Source organism: Hermetia illucens, chromosome 1 (genome assembly GCF_905115235.1).
Source record: "Hermetia illucens chromosome 1, iHerIll2.2.curated.20191125, whole genome shotgun sequence".
Classification (NCBI taxonomy): Eukaryota; Metazoa; Arthropoda; class Insecta; order Diptera; family Stratiomyidae; genus Hermetia; species Hermetia illucens.
In genome coordinates, this window is record NC_051849.1 from 63977049 (window position 1) to 63997978 (window position 20930).

General features: G+C 43.3%; 1 protein-coding gene across 7 annotated transcripts in view; it reads left to right on the top strand.

Annotated features, from left to right (window-relative positions):
* LOC119648308 overlaps positions 1 to 20930 on the top strand; it is a 680254-nt gene that overhangs the window by 566942 nt on the left and 92382 nt on the right. For 4 of the 7 annotated variants that reach the window (XM_038050023.1, XM_038049989.1, XM_038049979.1 and 1 more), the window contains 5 exons: positions 7324 to 7415; positions 15943 to 16510; positions 16735 to 17022; positions 17142 to 17363; positions 17976 to 18185. In XM_038050023.1, the coding sequence (XP_037905951.1) occupies positions 7324 to 7415; positions 15943 to 16510; positions 16735 to 17022; positions 17142 to 17363; positions 17976 to 18185 (1380 nt within the window). The remainder of the gene's footprint in view (positions 1 to 7323; positions 7416 to 15942; positions 16511 to 16734; positions 17023 to 17141; positions 17364 to 17975; positions 18186 to 20930) is intronic. The other 3 variants (XM_038049997.1, XM_038050005.1, XM_038050015.1) reach the window with 3 other exon arrangements.

Below are 20930 nucleotides of genomic sequence, written 5' to 3' on the forward strand. Positions count from 1 at the left end.
CCCCAACGGGGAAATGAGGGCACTTGAAGCACAGGTTGATTAAGTAGAAACTCCAGACTTTCCGAGGCCAGCTAACATACATAACTACACAAATTATGGAAGAAACCATTATATCAAATCGACTACATTTTAATTTCCGGTTACTTCCATGTGATTTACTTGATAGTGTCTCCGGATACAATAGAAAATCTTTTTGCTTTCAGCCCGTGTTTGTGTGCTGCATATCTGACTCGAATAGTTTTATTGAGGATATGAACCAAATTAATTTAGAAGAGTGCTGAACGCTTGCAGAATGCTCCTACACAAATGCAGATTGGAATTTTTAGTCTCGATACTACCAAGGTGTAGAGTAAAATGTCTAATGATTTGTCACCGTTCGTTGAAATACGCGTATCTCAAGGTCAATGAAATTAACACACAATTTCCGATTTAGTTGTGGGTATTGCGTTTCTGCTAAAAAAAACACGAATTCCCGGCCCCACAATATTTACTCATCTGATTCACACAAGATCGTGCTTTTTGTGGTGTATCTAAATCTACTTAGCGGTGTCATTCGAGCAGATCTAATTTCTGTAGTTATTATAGCACAGGGTGTGCACTAAAGTGAAAAAGCAAGTGCTGATATGTTAAACTTGAGGTGATAGTAAAATTTTGCTCGAGATAAAGTTAAAAATTAGCTGACGATCAACATTCTTTATGTATTATGGACTTTAATTGGGAAATATGTAGGTCGCGGACAATTGCAGGTTAATCTAATCACCAGGCAAAGTTCGAATGAAATCAGTAATTAAGTTCTATCTATTTTTATGGAAAATATAATTTAGATTAAGTGCTCGGACTATTGCTTCTTGCACAAAGTTTCATTGATCAGTTGTTGATCAGATCTTTGAAGAGTATATTTATACGCTACAGTCTGAAGTCCTACCTGTTATAAAAGAAGTGAAACACTATCTTTGCGAAGTGAATCATTATTCTTTGCACATCTCAGGAAGCTGTCAAGGATTACCACGAGCCCCTCTTTATCATATGTTACATCAGTTATGTGCTAATGTGAGCAGATGATTTTGGAGAAATCTTCTAAGGGTCGTATCGTTTTGGCGATGGGGCGTGGGTGTGGTTGACGCGTAAGGTCCCACATAAGGGTTTATGGCCATCCGTAAATACATTATGCCAATCAAATTGTGGCGAAAGAGCTACCTCTTTTTTCTAGAACTTTCCACTATTATACAAAATGGCCGCCTGTAGATGTGGACACATTTTTTTCCCCTGCATATTCCACTTCATCCTATTTTCATTTCTTTCCATTAGCTTCCATCTGTTTATCTGTGCGGGGATATTGTACCCTAGTATCCCGGGTCTGATGCTAACAACCTGAGAAAGAAGCGCACCTATATGGTAGCAACCAGTTCGGTGGGAAACTGAAACAGAGACTTGCTTGCTTGAATTTGTTTGCTGCAAATGAGGCATTGTACATGTTCGACGTTCTTTACTCCCTTGCGCGTAAAAAATTTCCCGCATTTACCTTGGTGTTAGTGTCAAAACCCAGCAAATACCTTTTAGAAAGACAGTCAGCTATCATTCTACATGAACGCTTTCAAAAAAGGTAACCTCCTATGAGTGTCCGGTTAGCGGTTCCAGCGCTAAGCATGACTCGAAGAACCATTGGTCCGTTGTGCGGGCTGATGATGAACTCGGGAAGAACTGATCCCGGTCTGGTTCTTTATCGCACTTTTAAATTCTTCCCTCTAATACCTAGCCCTTTGATGGTGGTAATGTTGTTTGGAATATTTGTCGGGAGTGCGGGGTCTGGAATACGGGGGGACTTGTAACGGCTAAATGTTGAAGTGTGGTTTGTATATTTGCTGAATAACCATTCTAACTTCGATAAGCAATAGATATCGTACGTTGGAATATTTGTAAGAATTAGTTTTTCTTAGATATGACAACAACGGTACTTTGCTTACCAGCCGTCGAGCCGCGATGGATAAATGGCGAGAATACTTCGTGCAGATTTCAATTGAAGAATTTGCTCATCCTCCACCTCCTGTCAACGCAACTGGTGCTCAGAGGTGGCGGCGAGGTAGACGGGGCGGCAACCCTGTCGGCCAAACCAAAAACCACTTTGGCTTGCCGGCCGTGATGCAGTAGGCTAATGCTCCAAAGATCCGAGTCTGCACGGGTACTCATTTGTAGTAGCAAATTGGTCAAGAAACCTTACTAGAGGTATACTGGTACCATAGGAACCGGGATAGCTCCTGCACTCTCATACTTCAGGTGAGCTCCCGTTGTATATGAGTATAGCTCGGTTATTTTGCGGTAGGTGCCCTAGCGGAAGTTTCATGGAGGTTGTGGTTATGCTCAAGCGAGAAGAGACCTTCGGGCCTCGGCGTGGTGTTGCGTTTCAAAACGTTCCTTCGTTCGGTAGAGATTTAGGTAGGGCTTGCATCCACCAGCATGAATGCTAAGCCATGCACTTGGTATAGACTGGTGCCGTTGTTGCTTGTCTCAGCGGGGCTTTGATTGCGGTCACAAAATCAATTCGTGTCCTAAGAAGACCGTGGGATTAAGTCTTCCAGACAGGTGTTCACGTAAGACCCTCAAGGACTTAACTGTTAGCGCAACTGAAGTCGAGGAGGCAATAAAACGAATGAAATCGGGGAAGGCCACAGGAGCTGACGACCTAACATCTGAGTTCTGGAAAGCGAAGAGCTGGGACCCAACACTGTGGCTCAGTTACTTCTTCAATCGGATTATTCAGGAAGGTGGAACACCATCTGACTGGCAAGAAAATACCACAGTTCCAATATGGAAAAAGAAAGGTAGTCCAGAAGCATGTTGGAATTGCCGTCCAATTTGGTTACTTTCCAATACCGTAGAGCACTCCAGATATAGTATACTCTCCGCTCATGCTATCGAAAGCTTCTTCGAAATCGATAAAGAGCAGCTAAAGTGCAGATCTAAACTTCGCATACTGTTCCAAAATGATCCGTAGGGTGTTGATGTGGTGAATGAAGAGTGAAACCAGCCAGCTTTCTGTTGATCAAGCCTTCGAGGTGCATGCCAAGATTGTGTTAGTTATTATCTTTGCAACAACTGGGAACATACCCCTACAATTGTTATACTCGATCATCCGCTTCTTCGAACTCTGGGAAAGGTCTCGAATTAACCAGATGTACGAGTGGAAGCAGCAGATCTGGAGCAACTGCAAGGGCAGTGATAAGTAACTGTGCGAGGAGACTGTGGAGTCCAGCGACTTTACTCTGTTTAGGTGCATTGATGGTCGAAATGATTTCTCTTCTGTTTGGAAGAACAGTCCATATTCGGAGCACGAAGCATTGTACATCTGTTAATCTTTGCAACAAGCTTCAAGTGGTTCTTTCACTCTGTTGTCAAATGGGGACCTCTACCACAAAAGCTAGGACAGTCTTTAACGCCGATGCGCTAATGACAACCGGGAATAATTTGACTAATAAGTTCTTTACTGTACCTAAAGGGCAAGACTTGGCGTGAATCTTACTTCCATGTAGAAAGCATGAATTCCTAATCTCGATAGATATCGAAAAAATATTCCTGATGATCACAATGTAACCCTACCACCAAGATTATTCTCGCGTGCTATTCAGGTAATCAAGAGATATACCAATCGAGGAGTACGTGGTCACGACTGTTTCAGTTGGGGAAGCGTGTGCATCATTCTTCTGGGTCAGAACATTGCTACAGGTTGCTGAAGATGAAAAAGGAAGTTCCACATTTACGGCGAGGAGGCTGAGGACAGATTTTTATGTCGACCATTTCTTAAGTGACGTAGGCACTAGGTAACAAGGATCATCGCCTATATGTCGTACATGTTAAGTTCTGGAGGATTCAACTTATGCAAGTGGGCAATAAACGATTCCAGCCTTTCTTTTAAAAATGATGCAATATGATCCGTCAAGACAGGTGACAAAGAGATGCCTTCTATCAAATGTTGCTGGGATTTTCGATCCCTTTCAATGGCTGACGTCAATTCCGATTGCGGCCAAAATTCTAATTACTGTGCGGCTGAAATTTATCTGGTGTTTACTGTGGGTATCAGGACAGCGATTTCACATTAGATCGATGAGATTCTTTCGCGTCTTCTTGATGAGCTCCTGCTGACATTGCAGTTTTTGAGATTCCATTTGAAAGATTCGAATAATCCCACCCGCCTCTCTTTTCTAACGACTGTCTCCAATTCTCATGAATAATATTTCTGTGCATCTAATGATGGGCTAAACCAGTTGACGAAGGAGTAAACAAGTTAATTTTATGTCTCCTCTTTACTCCCTTCTGGAAAAAAGACCATCCTCACAGTTTCTTTTTTCCTATTGTTATTTCATTTCTATAAGACTGTGCTTCAGTGGCATCATTATAACACGTAATGCAGTGCAAGTGATAATGAAGCCAATACAAAAATCAATGATCAAACGGGATTCGAGCTACTATAGCTTTGTTAGTAATAGCATGATTTTGATCAAATTTGAGGATAACATGCTTCATACCATTATCTATATTACTGCACTAGATATACGTATTACTTTTTGTAACTGTAGGATAAACTTTACGGGGCATTCGACTTTCGCTAAATATAGTAATATACTATTATTAACTTAATTTGAGCACATATAGATATTTTCTTCATTTTTTGGAGATTTTTCGATTGTGCAGTTTCTGAGAATCATCATCATCATCAACGGCGCAACAACCGATATCCGGTCTAGGCCTGCCTTATTAAGGAATTCCAGACACGCCAGTTTTGCGCCGAGATCCACCAATTCGATATCCCTAAAAGCTGTCTCGCGTCCTGACCTACGTCATTACTCCATCTCAGGCAGGGTCTTCCTCGTCTTCTTTCCGGGCTGGATCATCCTCATCCATACGGATTAAGTGACCCGGCCACCGCAACCTGTTGGGCCGGATTTAATCCACAACCAGACGGTCGTGGTATCGCTAATAGACTTCGTCGTTAGGCTGTGGTAGGCTGCGGAATCGTTCATCCTCATGTAGGGGGCCAAAAATCTTTGGGAGGATTCTGCTTTCGAACGCCGCCAAGAGTTCGCAGCTTTCTCGCTTAAGAACCCAAGTCTCCGAGGAATACATGAGGACTGTCAAGATAATAGTCTTATACAGTCAGATCTTCGACCCTATGGTGAGACGTTTCAAGCGAAATAGATGAGGCCAAAAATTCTTCGGAGGATTCTTCTCTCGAACACGGCCAAGTGTTCGCAATTTTTCTTGCTAAGAACCCAAGTTTCCGAGGAATACATGCCGACTGGCAAGATCATAGTCTTGTACACTAAGAGCTTTGACCCTATGGTGAGACGTTTCGAGCGGAACAGTCTTTGTAAGCTGAAATAGGCTCTGTTGGCTGCCAACAACCGTGCGAGGATTTCGTCACAGCTGTTATTGGTTATGACTTTCGACCCTAGATAAGAAAAATTTTCAACGGTCTCAAAATTGTAGTTTTCGTTTGACCAGTGCAATTCGATGTTGTTCGTTCTTTTGGTTTTGACGCTGACGTTGCCACCATGCACTTCGTCTCGCCTTCATTAATGTGCAGCCCAAGATCTCGCGGCGCCTGCTCGATCTTGATGAAGGTAGACTGTAAATCTCGGGTTGTTGATGTCGATATCGTCAGCGTAAGTCAATAGTTAAGTGGACTTGAAGAGGATGGTGCCTCTCGCATTTACATCGGCATCGCGGATCACTTTCTCCAGGGCCAGGTTGAAGAGGACGCATGATAGAGCATCCCCTTATCGTAGACCGTAGTTGATGTCGAATGGTCTCGAGAGTGATCCTGCTGCTTTTATCTGACCTCGCACAGTGGTCAGGGTCAGCACAGTCAATCAATTTCGTCGGGAAACCGAATTCTCTCATGGTCGTGTATAGTTTTACCCTGGCTATGCATTCATAGGCGGCTTTGAAGTCGATGAAAATATGGTGCAATTGATATCCATATTCCAACAGTCCATCGCTTGCCGCAGAGGGAAAATCTGGTCTACTGCTGATTTGTCTGGAGTGAAGCCCCTTTGGTATGGACCATACCTTATAGATGGTACACAGAAACGTGATACCTCTATAATTGCTGCACTGTGTGATATTTTATGTATGACATAGATAATGCGTCGTTGCCAGTTGTCTAGAATTGATTCGCTGTACTTTGAGCATTAGTTGATGAACCACTTGGGGTAATTGGTCGCCTCCATATTTAACTAATTCGGCTGTAATTCCATTGGTTCTTGGCGACTTATGATTTTTAAACCGATGAATTGCACATACTGAGTTTGAGTTTCTGAGAATGAGTCCGTTAAAGGAATCATCAATTTCAACCCCTTGCACTACTCGTCTTTCCAATAAACGGCAAAGCTGAGGCTGGCATCCAAAAGTGGTAATCAATACCTTCCATTTGATACCCTATATGACTATATTCAGTGGAAAAATTACACTCCCCGTTTGCATGTATGAGACCCCCTCCCCGATTTCAGCGTAGAAAGATGTAGCTCACTGCATGTCTGGGCATTCACAGCTCCCACATTCTCACCAAATTTCATGTCAATTAATATAGCCGTTTATGAAAAAAGTACGTGTGACAAACAAAACTTTAAAAACAGGACACACAAATCTTTGCGGATATCCTTTTTCTAGGAAAAAGGAAAGATATCATATTCAGGAGAAGCTAATTCGTATTTAAGGCTTATCAGATCAGTAAAACTGATAATAAGATAATTTACGTCATTATCCCAGTCATAATTTGGAGAGAGCATCTCAACAGTGCTTTTTCTCAGTTAGTATTCCAGAAAAGTATGGTATAAAGGCGGAAAATCTATTATTATTAATTCTTCGATGAGTGAAATTAAAGGTGAGAATCGCGACAATTAAATAGATAACAGTTTTCAGGTGTTCTGTTCCCACTCACTACCCTGTTACAGTTTACGCTTCACTTCCACCAAAAGTATCAATCGTGGCTATCAATTCGCTACAGCCATTTAGGCGGCGGCACCCAACTACTTTGGCCTGGCTTCATGGGTCGGTGGGTGTTAATCGTGTAGAAGATCAAGAAGTTATTCGAGCAGATCTTATAGTGCGAAATCTCCCCGCAGATAATAGGCATTACCTGGATCGCTATTGTTTGCTGGAGTAGTGACGCCGCCAAAGAACCTTGGCTGCCGCACAACCCAGTCGCAGCGGTAATCCGAATCCGCTAATGGTTGTCTATTTTTAGTGTGCATAATTGTCGTCGCTATCTATTATCGCATCTGTGCAAGCTCCGTAAACTGATCGTCCGGTAATTTCGTTTCGTTTCAGGTGATCAGATTTTAACGCTCAACAACAACAATTTGTCGACGGTGCAGTCAATTGGATCGTCTGCCGATATCATTGACGAACCTTCAGATGAGGTAATTTATTTATTTCGCTTCCATTTGTTGTCATTTTCTGGCTTTTGTATTGTTGCTTTGTAGCTTTTGTTTGTTTTCTAGTCGCCTTGCTGCGATCGTACAGCGAATGTTACCCGCTTGGCTACTGGTTACCTGGTCTACGCAAAATTAGTTACTTTTTAGACGTGCGTTTTGGCGCTATACGTTTTCGACGCCGTCCAATCCACGCGTGACGTCCGTTTAATTCGTTGCATCTTAAGTGAGTGAGTGAATATCTGCACAGTTGGTAAATTGTTGCAGTTTTTGGTGATTCGTTGTGTGAAAAGCGATTCGTCCGAGCTTTGGAATTCGTTCAGTGAAAATTACCATTTCTTTTATAATTTGTTTTCATTTGCGATGTGATTTGTGCGCTGGAATGCCAATGAAAATCACCGAACGTGACTCAGCCAACTCCGAGCTCCAAGTGCAACATTACATACATTGAAATTGGTTTAAGGAGAACGGCATATGGGGCTAACAGTGAAAAATTCTATTCATGCTGCAGTTTGCGTTTTTCCACGGCATTATTGTGTGATAAGCAAAAAGCTAAATGTTTCGGATTGCATAGTCTGCTGACCACGGCAGCGTGATTCCAGTTTCATTGCTATTTCTTCGTGCTCTTTACGTAATTCACTTTAATTTGTATGATAAGAAGTCTAGCCATGCGGGCCAAGTGCGCTGTACTCAGAGTAGTGCACATGATATTGTATGTATGTCATGATGGTTATTCGCCCCTTGATAAGCATGAATATTTAGCGGCGCTATCCACATGAAACTATAAGACCGATGTGAGCATATTATTTTATCATAGGTCAGTTGCGATATAATCAATAAGCGAAATCATAGTTAGCATCAAAATGGCATCTTTTGGAAGGTTATAGTTCCGAAGCAACCGAGTTTAATATTGAACTGGAATTGTGATCTTCTGGAGATGAATGTTGTAATAGTGAGAACGTAAGTCCACTTTGTGGTCAGTGGTGACGAATTTCGGCCATGAGTATTCTATAGCGTCCAGAGTCCAGTTCGGTAGAATTAAAACGCATTTCTCCAGGGTGATTTTAAAAAGAGTTTACACATAGTACCTATACCGGTTCAGTATTGTTAGTTCATTTGAAATGTGGTGAAGCTTGCATTATTTATTTTCGATACGTTCAGAATTGTGAAGTTTAAATTTGTACCCTTGATCGACGAAATATAACTTCAAGGAATTTTTTCGAAGCTGATCGAGGACAGTAAAAATAGTCTTCTCTACCATCTATTTGTTTCAACCAGTGATACGTGAGCCTGCATCCATGTAGTATCTATCATTTACGGAGCGTGAATCTGTGAAAAGGAAACACCATTTATTTGGTTTTCCTTCCAGAGCAACTGCATGCTAAAGTGTTTGTAGCTCATGTTCAATTGTTGTCTGTAAGATAAAGGACTTGTGGAAATTACCAGGTGCACCGGATGAGATGTCAGACATTTAACGCACTGTCTCATTTATAATTGCTGCATCCCACGCGCGTTTGTACTCATTCATTGTTTTCCTACTTGAAGTTATGAAACCTGATTTGGTATTTCACGGCTAACGAGGTGATGATCAGCGTAGATATTTGCCCCTTTATGTTCATACCTTCATTGGGTTCGCAGGTGGCATTCCTTTCATAAATCGTCATTTTCATTGGATGTAATACCGTCTGGGGATATCAAGGTGACCTCCATTGATGTGGTTACATCGCTTCCCTTTCATCGATCACGTACACTCTAAAATTAAATCGCCTGCAATTTAGCAGGGGGTGGTGGGGAAAGCAATAAAAAGTAGGAAACATTCCGTTGAATGTAGCAAACACTGTCTAATAATAATAGCTACTACAATGTTTGACATAAAATTAGCCACCACGAAATAAGAAACAGAATTCCAAGTCAGGTTCCCGTAATGGACCCTACCGCATTGAAATCAGTAATCCTGGGACGGTTGGACATTTAGACGCCGCGATGACCAGGGGCTTGGCTTCATATGCTAGAAATGCTTTGCTGCAATCTTTGGCGGTCGGTTCTGGCCATTCCTCATGGACTACTCCACACGCAAGCTGAGCTTCACGAGAAACTTTGCTGTGAACTTTCCAACCAAGGCAGAGTGGAAGACTGGCGTCGTGTTTCAAGGCTATGACGCATTACTTTTCACGGGCGAATCAAAGATGGTCTATGAAGTCGGTACGGGACTTTTCTGGAATACAGATAGTGTGTCCGGGTCCTACGATCTCCCAGGTTTCTCCAGTGTATTCCAAGCGGAGGTACTGGCGATACTAGAAGCCTGTCGATACCCGAGCCCCAAGCATAACATAAACATTCTGATCCACAGTTTTAGTTTAACTAGGTTTATTTTAATAACAAATCATTACTTACATTATCCCTTTTATATTTGACAACAATCATTAAAATTGAAAACAAATCTTCTTTTTTTTTAAATTCAAAATCATAAAATTCGTCATTCCCTTTTCCCCTGTCACCGCAGACTAACTCTCCTAGGTTGCTTAGTCGGCCCTATGGCTGTCATTCCGTCGAGCCACTCAGGTGGGTGAGTTTCACTTCGTGTTGAATTAAGCCGCTCTGGTGTGGAGCTCAGATGAATCTTCGCTGACCTACTCTACACAGTCAAGCGGGCGTTAAGGCCTTGTGACGGCATCCTCCGGGCTGGTGGGACAGTGCAAAAACGCGCTGAGTAGTCTGAGGGGCACGCCCAAAGTAATTTTCCTGTAGGTTCCCGGTCATTGGAACATAGACGGAAATGAGCGGGCTGACAGACTGGCCAGGAGGGGCTCTTGGCAGTTCTTCGACGGATACAGTCTGGGTCCCGCTGGCGACTGTCAAGGGTGGAATCTACACGCACTATTTAGCAGCCGCGGACTTCACCTGCTGCAAGTTAAGGAAGATTTGTCCCGCTTATGACAAAACCTGATCGCGAGAGCTCTTGTGCAGATGGGAGCAAATGCATACTGGCTCACAGGGGACCATGCCGCCAGGCTCCGCATTCCTTACAAATCACATTGCCGAAACTGCGGAAGAGAGGGGGAAACCTTCAGGTACTTCCTTTGGGATTGCTCAGCTCTAGCCAGGTTCAAGCCACAGAGACTAGGTAAACCATTCTTGAGGACTTCAGAGAGATATATAGCTGCAGGGTTGGAGAACCACTTTCATTCGTGAATGCTACTGAACTGAGCCGGCTAGCTCTGCCTCCTTATTCTATTAACAGTAGCCATTTTCTTAGGAGTTTGTGACATCAAAACTCCTCCTCAGAGCGACCACTGATACCTATCTACCCTACCTTGGCGGTCGGTAGGTTCACGGAGGCAAGGGATGAAATGAACTGAGACAATGAACCTATTTTTCATCAGCTGCTACTAGGTTGTGACAATGACGAAGGGGCGTCCTTTGCTGCACCACAATTCGCGGTTTCCAATAATTCCCTCACGTGACTATGAATCGCGTTCGCAGATCGGTACTGATTTATCGCTCGTCGTGATACAAGTTCGATCATAATCGGGATTGTATACGTTTTGAGAGCAAACCGCAAGCTGAATGCGTAGAGTGGTGATGATAGAAGTGATGGTATCAAAAGTACTGCGGGCAAACACAGTGTTGATTGAAGCTTCATCATTAGGATAAAGTTCTCATTGCGGTTCAAGACTAATTCCAAAGAGTGTGTATAGAAATTTTCTGAATGCAAAGGTGGACCCTGACAACACTCTGCTCGAACATGGAATGAAAAAGCACGGTCTTGCCGACCGTAATAATAATGCTGAGAGGTTTGTGGAATTCTTCACCTGTCACTGATTCGTCATTGGTGGCACATTCTTCGAGTACAGAACCTGCCATAATTTCAAATATGTTTCAACTAACTGACGCCGTACGAAAAATCACATTGATCATTTAGTCATCAGCAGTGCATTTAGGAGTTATGTTCTGGATGTGTGTAACAATGGAGGTGTTGACATCGGTTTCGAAATGGATGTTTGCGTGATACGAACGTCACTTCTCGCAGGGTTAGACAGTTGCGGCTTCCCAAGTTCAACATCGACCGCTTGTATAATCCAGTTGACAGCTGGTCAGTGGGATAGCTATCTTGCTGATCGGACAGTGGACATAGTGAAGATCCACCCGAGAGATCGATGAGTATTGGACTGCCATCAAAAATGTGCTTTTCTTGGGTGCTACGCCGGTCATCGGCTACTCTCCGAATGGGCATTATATGATCTGACTAACGCGCTCAAACTTCAATACCGGGATTTCGCCCTGTTGAGCCTAGTGTGGGCGGTGACTAAAGAGAATTTGCTATTGCGCTGGTCCGGGCGATTGATCGGTTTTGTGTTGTCGCAGAACGCAATGATTTCAGAAGTGTATATAGCATTACGAGAGAATTTACATTTGACGGCACATCTTTCGATAGTCCTGTGAAAGATGTTAACGGTCGACTCCTCATCCACGACGACGAACATCTGAAGATGAAAAGAAGGCTTCACCACGGTTCTTAACCGTATCACATCTGGTGAAGTTCTTCTTCTTCTAGATAAAATGACTAGTCACCATAACATACGGATATGCACTGTTCCTCGAACCAGAAGAGAAATCATTTTGACCATCAGTGCACTCAAACGGAGTAAAACCGCTGGGCTTGACGGTCTTCTCGCAGAATCATTTATCGTTGCACCTGCAGTTTACAAATTTTATCCATTGGTAAGCTTACCAATATTCGCTATGCAAAGCAAAAGTAGGTTTGCGGAGAAAACTGAGCCTTATGGAATTCTAGCCGGGCTATCATATGGAGACGACAGGTTTTTCTGAAATTTTACTTGAGATTGCCACCCATCTAGAAAACTAATGATAAGCTTACATAAGTACGGGTGTTTAGCAAGCAATCGTTTTTAAGAGAGGACAGACTAATGGTTGCCGAACATTTTTAAAGACAATCACTGGGATTTTGTCAAGTCCAATCGACCCCTATTTGGCCCACTTTGGGCTTCACAAAGTGAATTTGTGGCATAAAACCAATGAGTTTGGTTGATGGGAGGGGGTGCTGAAAATTTTTATTTCGACTGGTGCTTTCCATATTGGACGATGTGGATGTGAGGAAAGTTATGAAAGTATTGACTTCGGTTCAAAGTTCGGATCTAGCAAGGGTGTGGTTTATTTTCAGAAAGTGGTTACTGAGGACATTTGGTTCTCCAAGAGAAGAAATATCTTTATGACCAGAAGCTTTGCCAAGTCGCGGAGAAAACTTCGAAACTTACGAATCGAGGTATCAAGATCACAAATTTCGAGGTGTATGCAGATGTATGTTTTTAAATAGGCTCGGAAAGATCTTCTTGGGCTTGCCGCCAACGTCCAGACTGAACGAGGGCTCCCGACGCTCGAGAACCTTATAGGGGCCTTCGCATTGTGGCTACAGCGGCGCAGGGCATCAGTCTTCATCAGAACGTGGATACAAACTTGAAGTTCCCCAGGCGTGTGAACCGCCTGCATGTGACGGTATGGGAACGGCCTCTCGTAATAGACGCAAGAATCCCGTCTCTCCAAGGCCGTCTCTCCTATTGAGGACCAGGTCGCTAGGGAGTCGAACGTTCTCCCCGTATATCAGCTCAGCAGGGCTGACAGCAAACATTTCCCGTATGGCTGTACGGAAGCCAAGCAGAACGAAAGACAAGACCCGCGACTAGCACGGCTTGTCGCGTGCCATAATGGCTGCCTTCACCATCCAATGCCTACGTTCTAGAATCCCATTGGGTGTGGGTGGTATGCGGCTGCCCGCTGATATTTTCTCAGCTCAGAGAAGAGAGTAGATTCAAACTGAATTATCTGGTCTGCGATGATTACGGCGGGAACACCAAAGAGGGCCTCAGAACACAGTGCTGTTATGTCCTTTAGAAGTATATCCTCAGGCCACCGCATAAACCAATCAATGATCGTGAGCTTGCAGGCCTGAGAACCTTGCAAAGGGGCTTTAATGTCGTGATGAATAGTGTGGAAATGCCGCATGGTGAATGGTCTGCCTTGAAGGCTAGTAATTCACTATCATAGGCGCTGTAATTCTGTTGAGCGGGATTCAACGGTTTTGAGAAGAACCCCAACGATTGCCAGCTTTGATTCACTCTTTGGTGAAAAGCAATGCCTACTGCGGTGTCGGAAGCATCGGCGAACACGACAACGAGTGCAATGTTGAGGGAGTCCCAAAAGGGTAGCGTCTACCAGATGCTGCTTGATTGTTTCAGACGCTTAAATGGTTTCTGGAGACCACACAACCTGCCGCGAATCTTTGGTCTTAGGACCAGGAAGGCGTTAAGTAATGCTTGGTGGTGAGCGGCTTTGACCAGGATCATGCTCAAGCTCGCAATCGCTCGGGCTCCGTGGAAGATGCGACCAGAACGTCATCCAAGGGGACGAATCAGAAATTCAAGCTTCGTAGTACAGAATGGATGAATTTCTGGAAGGTTTGTGCCGCATTGCACAAGCCAAAGATTATTCGTGTGAACTCGAAGAGTCCAAAAGTTGTGCAAATTTCTGTCTTCGGAATACATTTGGTGGAATGAATGATAGAAACAGTGGTGTTGTTAGAGAAGGTTGAAATTTTCCCGAACGACCGAAGGGAGGTTGTGTCTATCAGGGACCTATGTTGCATATCTACCAGCCCATAGGGACACAGAAAATGTGCGCCTCATATGGGGACACTGATGTCAGCCAAAATGAAGCGCCATGAAAAGGTCCTACGCAAGCCAAGACTCACGTCTACTCGCCTGTAGCCGAAAGTTACGTTGGGCGAGGAGTCTGCTGCCGCTAATTTCAGGAGGAAATAGTTTCTTGGGTCTTGAAACGCGTAAGACCGAGACTTTCGCACAAGATAATTGCACCTACTAAGGGGGTCAAATACTGTAAGGCGACGTATTGCTGCACTTCGGGTGGACGTCACCATGCCTGGCAGCGAACTCAGCTTCATTCACCACCACCGTCAGTATGGCCACATTAGTAGTAATCGCGTCCACAGTCACTTCACGTCGGCAGCCTTGCAAGACACCTCCGCCACCACGAGGCGCGAGTGGAGCTCGTGTAGGACGCTAGGATGACCTGCATGCTCCCCAACAGTCGCTAAAACCGCGAGGACTTTAGGAGCTCCGGGCCAACCTTACCTCCAGCCAGCTGCTTCATTTCCCGAAGGCTGACTCGGTGTACGGTCGCCAAGCGTTACATCTATCAGTATGTGATTCAACTTGGCTGTTTCACTTACAGAGAGGCGTCTGATGAGCTGGTCCTTGAACCGGGCATAGGAGCGCTCGGTTAACACGTCGGATTCCTCGTTGAATCTAGTGGCATCCTTCGTGACGCCTGCTGATGCGAATTGCGCCTCCAACTGAGGGAATCACGCCTCCGAGTTCCATTGCCAAAACGGTGGGGCCCTAACCGAAACTAGCAGTCACTTTTATTTATTCTCGAGCGGGGCGAATTCTTCGGAGTCACTACTTGTTGGTTTGGTTATTTTTTACTACACTCATTTTAGAAGGTTTTCAAGCTTGTTTCTCGCTTCAAATAAATAATTGTTCTTCTGTCTTAAGTCTCCTAATACATGAATGCTAATCAAAACGATAAATGATGCAGAGAAGAGAATAAGAACAATAAATTGAACCGACAGACTTACGTTACATTTGGATAAGTGTTTTTCATTTTCAAATTAAGAAACCTTTTAAAACTTTTATTGTTGAAGTGTCAAAATGAGCAGGCATGGCCTACTTCACAAGATTACTTTGTGTGAAGTGGTCCCGCCCGGTCGCTTCCCAAACAGTTGGGGTACTTCCGATTTTCGTACTACAATTTGGAACAGTCATTTAGTCTGTATATTCTGGCACATTTAACGCAGCATTATTAGAGGTGATTGTTGTCATGTGTTTGTCCTGCAAGTAGTTTTTCGGCGTTTTCAGATTTTTTTCGCTAAGATTTCATTGGTTACAGATCTAGCGATGGTATTTTGGGCGGAAATAAAATTCACCACATTGCTGAATTCTCTTTCGCAGGCTGCGACAGCGATGTTATTACCGCGGTGATGGGCCAACAAGTATATTTTTGATAGTAACCTTCAATGAAGCAATCATTTTCAGTACGGAGATCATAGGAATGATTCCTTTTCTTCCTTCTCAGATTTGTTCTTGTTAAGAGCCTTTTCCAATTTTTGAGACTTGCTTTTCATTTCTTTGAAGACAATCTCCTAGCTCTTCTCGTTCATGCAGGGTCGTTTGGTGATAGTCGTAGCCTATGCAGGCTATTAGCTATTAGCATATTGTTAAGAGTCCTCCATTTGGCCCGAAATCACAGCTTTCCATGCCTTTTTATTAGCAGTTGATTCCGTATTTAAGTGAACTACCCGGTCAATACCGTGCAATCCGTTGTTTTATTTACTTTGATCGTGGTTTGAACATCGTTTAATGTTCGATTCTTTGAGTAGCAGCAATAATAAAAAACTATTTTGCTTCATTCTTTTTACCAGGTTTTACTTCGGCTAGTCCAACGTTTAACGTCTATCAAACAATCTCAAAAAGACATCTCCAGCAATCCCTCCGACGCTCTCGCGCCAGTAGAGGATATCTCAACTGCTTCAGTCAAAGAGGACGAAAACCAAAACTACAAAACTGAATGCATTAACATCGCAGACTGCGAAGATTATCACAGCAACAACAATCACCCTCTACAAAGGCAGACTACACTTTTATCACATGAACTCCTGTTGGAGGATAAATCACGTGACGCGGAAGAAGATAATTCCGAGGATGAGTTCAGCGATGCCAGCAACGAGTTTATATCATACACTATTGAGCCTCTCAATGAACTGAATGGATATGAAAGTTTATCGTCGAAGGAGCCCTCTCCTTGCAGTGTAGTCACAAACAACTTTAAAGAAAGTAAGAGTTTTCCAATAAGCGACGAGGATAGTTTTGCAGCTACAAATGAGCAACAAGAAACAATCGAAGAACAATTGTTAGCTGAAAGTAATATGGGATCAAATGTTTCCCGAAATTCCGGAAAAGGACTAACTGGGCGACGCTCACAGTCATCTGGTAAGTAGAAATTATTATTGTTTCGATTGAGCTTATCAAGGAAGAATTCGTCAATTGTTTTTTCGGACGTCTTGATTTCGCAAAATTGATTGTCAAAAGACTTCATCATTGCATGTTAGAACGAAGTTCGCAGAGAAGTCGATTTCAATTAAATGACCGAAACTTTTTTGATGCTTTCACTTATGTAGTCCATAAAAATGCTGACATGACCTGATTTTCTCCAGGCAACCTTTATTCGGACAAACGTGAACATCAACAGAATGGCACGAACTCGAACGGCATCTTACCAAATAAAGCCAGCACCTTACTTCCAGGACAAGGTGCCAATTACAACGTATCTCATGCCAACAACATAACGAATAGCCAGAACGTGTCGGAAACATGTCCTGGAACATTAATAATGTCACCATTATGTGCGGTATCGAAGAAGGATCGAAATAAGTTCTGTGGAAGTCTACCAAATCATCTGGATACCGACGATATCGAGAAGGACTCTTCTATTTCCGATAATTGTACGTGTATGGTTTTAAATCAACTTCCTTCCATTCGCAACGCCTTGAGCTTTTTTATATACGTTTTATAGGAAGCATTGTGTTCTTTTCTCAACGTTACTTTCCTCGTATCCTTGCAGACAATGTAGTTGAGAATTCAACCCCGGCGACGGAAAGAATTGAATACGTGACTGTGGCGCCACGTAGAAAGCAACAACAACAGCAGTTTCTCTGTAGCCAGCAGCCACAGCATCAGTACCAGCAGCAACAACAACAGCAACAGTCCCCCTACAACAATAGCTTAAGTGAAAAGGAAACCGCCTCGACTAGTTCTGGTAGCAGTACTTTTAAAATCAATCAAGGTACTAACAGAAAATCGCAGCCACTATAGCACAATTCCCTAGTAATCCCGGGAGCACATGGAGGGTCAACAATATGGTATCTGTGTTCCTCCAGATCCCTTTCCTGCCCTAATCGCACCGACTTAGACGCGCTGCACACTTTATTCGAATCAAATTGACAAATAGATCGATTGCTTTCGATTTTTTCACTTCCTTGCTCGGAATTGATATCAGGTAATCTGCGGTACTGGCTGCAGGATTATAGGCTGGGTTCAATGGAAAACATATGGAACGTATGGTCAGTGCAATCGTGCTTATACTTTGATTGGTAAATATTTCAAGATGACATTGATATTCAAGGAGCACGATTCAAGTAGAATTCATGCGGTTTGATGCGCATTTTCGATCCATAGCTCAGTGAGCCGAATAGATACTGCTCCGAATAATGTTAGATTTTCTAGTACGTGTCCTACACTTCCCACAAACACCAAACCTCTCCTTTTTGTTAAAATTCTAGTTTTCAAATTATATTTGGTTCTATCCCGACGAGGTATTTTGAGGTGTTTTAGTTCTTCAAACGTCCACATCTCCTGCCAATATAGTGACTAACATTGCCGCCCTGTCCACTTGCAGACCGTCCTGATATCCAGTTGAAGCTACCTTTGACTCGATCAAATTTTGATCCAAGTTGCGATCAAGGATATGGGTCAGAACGCTCGCCAGAGGATGAGTTCCCGCCACCAATGCCGCACATGACTAACTTGAAATATCCTTGCGCCAATCCTTTGGACCTGGACTGCAGTACGTGCAATAACGCGTATGCCTATGACTTCATTACGAAAGGTTAGTTTGCACAAATTAATTCTTTTAGTCACAATTTTTGTTATGGAAATATTTGATTTGTCTCATTAGCACTGTCAGAAGGGAGATAAGAAGGTGGTGGAGATTTTAATTTTATTTGTATCTGCATCTTTCTTTCCTAATATGTTACAAGATTTGTCCCGAATCCGTTTAAGAAACCCATTTCCTTTAGTTTCTATATACAAAAAGGACTAACTGATGAGGTCGACATTGCCAAGCTGACTAGATGACCGCCTAAATTAATTTAAGTGAACTTTTGCTCGTCATTCGAAACGCGTCTTACTAATCAAAAATTTCGAAAACGCATATGAAATCTAGGCAAGACATTCCATTGCTCTTTACAGTTTCGGAATCGAATTTCAAACCTCTTCAGAATATTTAGTACGAAAAATGTTATGATAAAATGCACTTGGCAATAGAGCCAATCTCAATCAGTAGCTGAATGTTGTTGCTGCAGGTGCTGTTGGTGTGGTATATCAGGCAGTAAAAGGGGTTACAAATCCCCGCTTAGTTATAGGCTACTTTAACATACTTTCTAGGTAAAAGGTTAAGTTAATAGTTGGGTTAATGAAATGGTACAGCCGTAGCTTGACGTACTTAAGCCAGAATAACTCGTTTGGGCTGTCTCTAGTACTCTACTCACACCTTTATCTGCTTACACTGCTGTTAAGGTCTCTCTGCGAACATATTCCTCACATTGTCTACAGATACCTAAACCTACCGTTCCTGTTACAATTAAAGTGGCGGTATCCTTCCTGAAATCCTACTAAGGTGTTTTAGGTCCTTAAAGGTCAAAAAGAACCTTATTTCAGTTGCTTCACGAAAGTTGGTCTATTGACGGGAGTTTTAATGATAGATGATTTTATGCCAACGAGAAGCGCTATATTTACTGTAATTACAGGCCCACGTCAAATGTCGAGGTTAGGAAAAGCGACGTATACCTTGGCCTAGAAGAAGGCCAATATTTTTACCCTAGCCGCAATACTACTCTACTCCAGCTGCCGAAAGTAGAAATGGACGCGTCTGTTACCTCTCTTCTTGGCTGCGCTTTCTTCTGGGAAAGAAGACTTTGGCTAGGCTAGGGTGACCGGTGGCGTTTGAAGCCGAAGAGTTTATCTAGCTCCCAGAAAAGGGAGACTCCATTCCATGGTCGGTGATGATTGTAACTTTCGGCAAACCGAAGGGTGGAATGCACTCTCGACAGGGGGCCCATGAACGAGATTTTGCAGAAATATTTTTCAGAGGTATCACCTCAGGGCACCCTTATCGAACTTATCGATGATTCTGAGACAATACCGGAAACCGTGATAGTCTTGCAAATAGAAGTTTGTGTTGAGATGGATTATATGGAAGCGATTGGTGAACCGAGGGAACTGCACTTGCATTCCTGACATGTGATGCATTGTCCGGCTCAAAAATTAATGTCCTGCTTCATGGACGGCCTAGATCGTAAATGGCGTGATATACTTCTTTACGTCTTGCCTCGTTTGAAGTTGCGCAGTATATAGCGGACCTTGAGCTCACAAATTCTCCTGGCTCCTTCAGTGGCTATTTGAAGTTGGTCTTCAAGTTCTGACGAACTGAGTCGTCCTTCTGTGCCGCCGTGATTGCCGCAGAATCGACGATGAGGGGAATCTTTATTTCTGCAACAACTGACAAAGACCAACAACTACGTTATCTTTTTCAGACACGCGTTGAATGTCGGAGGTGAAGTGGTTGGTAAAGCTCAGGTTGGCGAGGGCTTCTGTTTCAAAGCAAAGGTGCATCTTGCTGGCGTAGTGTCAGAAGTGTAGCTTCCGGTAACTGTTGCTTGGCGTTATCAATTTACTGCCGAAATAAGTAGACGTTAAGGCTTGAATTAAGGTGGATGGTCTTGGTGAAAAAAATGGCGGTAGAAATTTAATAAGGCCAAGAACCTTCTCAGATCGTTTTCGGAAGCAGAAAACTCAAAATGGCTTGCATCTTGGTTGGGTCTAATTGGACGCCATCGGGAATAATCAGCGGCCTGAAGAATTTCACTTGCAATTTTAAAACTTTGCATTTCTCAACATCGAGTATCAGACTGGTCTCACGGAAACGTTGAAAAATGACGAATAAAACATCATCAAAATGAATCTCTGAAAGGTTTGCGTCGCACTGCAGTGTCCAATAGTCATCCTAGTGAACTCGAAGATTCCGAAAGGTATGCATGTCGTATTTGTGAAGAAGTGTGCGAAAATACGTGGGTTGCAAAGCTTTCGAAAATGATGTAAAGAGTGTTGGACGTGCGGGATGAGATTCTTGCGGATTATCTAGGGACGGTTGTGACTTCAATGAGGGATCTGTTGTGCATATCAACTAGCAATCCATAGTGGCGCAAGAAGTCTACAACTAAGATGGGAGTGCTGATATCCACTGTAAAGAAATGCTAAGAAGACGCTCGCCAAAGTCTTAGATCATAGACCCATGTCTATCTGCGTATAGCCACATGCGCTGATCCACAAAGATTTGCTGCCGGAAGTTTTAATAATTTATGATTCCAGAATACGGGATGAACCGACCTGCGCCTGTACTTATTACATGGCGGCGCCGATTTAAGGGGCGATACATTCTCAGGGAATGTGGTGTGGCATTTCAGTTGGCCGTCGCCAGAGCTCCTTGCAAGTCTAGCTTTTCGAAAAAGTGCAGGGGATAGTATATTTTGTGACCTCCAGTGGCACCAGCATGCTGCAGTATTTTCCGAAGGTC